The sequence below is a fragment of the Brassica oleracea genome, chromosome C3 (genome assembly GCF_000695525.1).
Source record: "Brassica oleracea var. oleracea cultivar TO1000 chromosome C3, BOL, whole genome shotgun sequence".
In the NCBI taxonomy this organism is placed as follows: Eukaryota; Viridiplantae; Streptophyta; class Magnoliopsida; order Brassicales; family Brassicaceae; genus Brassica; species Brassica oleracea.
In genome coordinates this window covers 55,521,548-55,524,977 of record NC_027750.1, presented here as the reverse complement: position 1 = coordinate 55,524,977, position 3,430 = coordinate 55,521,548, and the positions used below count along the sequence as shown (strand labels likewise).

Here is a 3,430-nt window from a genome sequence, read left to right as displayed (position 1 = left end):
CCCTACGTGGACACATCTCACCTTCTTTCTTGGCTTTGTATGACTAAAGACAAGTTCCTCTTTTATTACCAACTCTGGTAGATGAGAACATTCATTTTTGTTAATTAACAATTGACAAAGCTCCATGGAAGCTTATACTGAATTTGGAGAAATAGAGAGTATGGATCTGAGTATTGAGATTGTTACAACAAATCTACTAGCATCAGTTGCAGTTCCGATGATGATGACCAAAATTTTCAAGAAATCTGTTAAATCTTATTAAGGATTGATCCATGAAAAAAAATGCATTATAGAATCAAAAGACATATTATTCCCCCGGAATCAATAGCTCTCCGGCAACACTAATAACACACAAACAACCCTTCATCCTAAAGGATCTCGAGCTCTAAGAAGATTGATCCATAAATTTTTCATCAACGTTTGGGAAAGACAAGAATGAGCAACATTTGGTTTGCATCGGTGGTTAATATGACTCGCCACCGGTTTATTTCTTTGATTGCTCTTTCTTTGGCTGATCCTTCTTTTGCTGGTCCTTTTGCTGGTCACTGACACGTCCCCCGGCGATCTTAACAATTGGTTCGTCTTTGGGTCTTATTAGCTTTAGCGCCGGATGAACCTTGAGGTCTCCAGCTACTAGCTTTTGTCCAACGTCCAGTAGGCTGAGATCTACTTCTATATATGGAGGTACGATCTCTGCGGGACATAAAAACTTCACCGTTCTTTTGATAGTATTCAGAGATGCTCCTGCAGAAAAATCAAGAAAATCATGATCAATATTGAAAATCTAACAAGAAACTAGATGCTGCAATCTACAAAATTGATTAGAAACTTATAAGCGATGAAACTTAAAGATCCCAGAAAAGGGTAACTATACTGAGAATCTGAGATACAAGCCACTAACCGAAGCTAAATGTCATTTTATACCATCAAACATATTGTCATTTGAAGTGATGATTACTTGTCATCGCCAAAGCTTAGCTCACTGAACTCCAATCAAGTCAATTATAATGTGCGTCCTAACTACTTAACAAAACTATTGTATTGATCCTAATTTAAGAATACCTACTCTACTGTGCAGGATTGCTCCTCAGAAACCACCAGTCAAAAACCACATATATGATCACTAAACAGCTTACTCCCCATACACCGAGTAAGCATACACAGACAAGAAAGGATACATAGGACTACTTTACTTCTCTTCCAAATCTTTTGTCACATTTCTCATTTTATCTGTTGGTTGCTAGCCAGAAACTCATAGTGTAAGTGATTCCAGAACAAGAAAATCGTCTCTCTTGGTAAATCAAAACAAAAGAACTATATTTTCTAAATCCAGTCAATCCCTTATACCTTTCTTCAACCCCGGAGAAACATCATCTCCTATGAACACAAGAGGTATATCAACTTTCAACAGAGTACCAGGAGGAGCTCTTATAAACGTCACATTCAGCGGAGCATCAGTTCCAGAATGCAAATGAATCTGAATAAACATTTCCAAAGCAGACATCTTTACATAACTTTAACACATACATTCATCTAAACTCATGATTCATCAATGTTAGAGTGAAAAAAGGAGGAGACTTTACCGATCTGGGCAAGGCCCTGACTTTCTCAATGACCTCATCGGAACCAATCTCAGACCGAACCTCAACATCGAAGAGCCTAGAGAGGAAGAAGGAGTAACCCAGATGAGTCACCAGCTTCCTGATCTGATTCGTCTGAACCGAGACAAGCCTCTTGTTCCCTCCGTGCTGACCATCCTCCTGTTCGAATATGATCGAAGGAACTCGACCCGCTTTACGCTCTTTCGCCGATATGTTCTTGCCGGAGTCGGACCGAGGAACGGCTAAGATCGTCTCCGCGTGCTTCGCATCGGGCCGCGGGAATCCAGGGAGGTACTCTAGTTGGATTTCTAGGGTGTGGTCGAGGGCTAAAGCGGAGGTCGCCGCCGGAGAGAATAGCCGGAGGTTTTGTAGGGTTTTGGGTAGTGCGGTTGCACGACGGAGCAACATTGTTAACTTACCAAAGAGAGAGAGAGTGAGAGAAGCTGTGCTAAAAGAGTAAAGGGGTTTCTCGAGTGAAATGCCGTCGTTTTAGATGGGCCTAATTAAAAATTTAATGGGCTTATTTATAGGCTTTAACTTAGCTCAACGCGTTACAAGTGTATTTGATGTGTGTGTGATGGCACGATTCAACGGATATTCCAAAAATATGTTCTTTGAATCTATTGGCCTATGTTGCAAATGACCCTTTTATCCTCAATACGTACCCAACCGGTTTTATTCGGTGAACCAAACTCAACCGTTGCAATTTTGTTTGGGTTAGTGAAGAATGCATCATTCCTTTATTTTTTCACTCATTGATGGAAATCAAATCTAGACTATTAATTCAGTTTTTGGCTATGGAGAGAATACGAATGGAGATTAAAGCAATGAAAAGGGCCAAAAGGCCGAGGGAAACAAATTGAACCAGACGTACTCAGTTTATCCGTACGACTATGGTATGTATTTTAGTAAGGGTAAAATCGTCCGGTACAAAATAAGAGGCTTCATCACGATGTGGTATAAGCTCGTCTTGCTCCTCTTGACAAAAAGGAAAAGAAAAATACATTTGGCTCAAGTCTCAGAACCTAATTTTCGTGGTCAAATGTATTGCTTTTTTATATAACCTTTCTCTTCTTGATGTTGTATCATTTGATTCTGTTGTTATTTTATTTAAGATTTAGCGTTTATATTCTAATTTATAAGTATTTTTGCTTTCTGTTAATAAAAGAAAAACTAAAGAAGAAGTCACTCGTACAACTTCTTGAACTCATGAGGATCAAGAAAAATGGCGCTTCTACTTCTTTCACTTCATCTTCCATGTGCAAGGTAAGTTTTGTTTTCTCAAGTCTCCTCAAATCTATTAAAAAAGGTTATTCGGTTTGAGCATATTCCGGTATGCATTTGCGGTTTACTTGTTATTTTGGTTTATTATGAGCATGTTCTGGGATCAATAACCATTTAGAATTGGGTCCATATGAAAACTGGTACTGGACTTGAATATTGGTGAAGTCATTTGTGCTCTGTTGGGCCCTCTTCTTACGACATGTACTAATTACCTGTTTAAATATTGTAATTTTGTTAATCGCCGTGAAACATTACGAATTCTTTTTGTACCCACGTGTCATCACTATGATGATTTTTAGAATTATTATAGAAATATGTTGGTCCATCTAATTATATTATAAAATTTTTATTAAACTAACCATAAATTCATTATTAATGTCATTTATTATTTCTTTAAATAAAGATTACGGAATTGCCTAATGTGGCTAAAGTATATATGACAATTAATGATTTTGAATAATAAAGATCTGATAAAAAAATAATGTACCTTCTATCAATTTTTTTTTTAATTTTAAACTATTAAAATAATTTAAAAAAATCACAAT

General features: G+C 37.3%; 1 protein-coding gene across 1 annotated transcript; it reads right to left on the bottom strand.

Moving 5' to 3' along the window:
• Positions 1–265: 265 nt before the first annotated feature.
• On the bottom strand, positions 266–2,080 carry LOC106328910 (50S ribosomal protein L25-like). The gene is made up of 3 exons (XM_013767453.1): positions 1,584–2,080; positions 1,348–1,477; positions 266–744 (listed from the first exon to the last, which is right to left on the bottom strand). Exons 1-3 carry the CDS (start codon positions 2,007–2,009, stop codon positions 485–487), a joined length of 816 nt encoding a protein of 271 aa, XP_013622907.1. The 5' UTR covers positions 2,010–2,080; the 3' UTR covers positions 266–484.
• Positions 2,081–3,430: the final 1,350 nt, after the last annotated feature.

Excerpts from the sequence above, each read along its gene's own strand:
- LOC106328910 (XM_013767453.1), bottom strand. The coding sequence starts at position 2,009 with ATGTTGCTCCGTCGTGCAACCGCACTACCCAAAACCCTACAAAACCTC. Across the intron at positions 1,478-1,583 it reads TCAGGGCCTTGCCCAGATCG|ATTCATTTGCATTCTGGAAC; the intron begins GTAAAGTCTCCT and ends ATGTTTATTCAG. Across the intron at positions 745-1,347 it reads TTCTCCGGGGTTGAAGAAAG|GAGCATCTCTGAATACTATC; the intron begins GTATAAGGGATT and ends ATTTTTCTGCAG.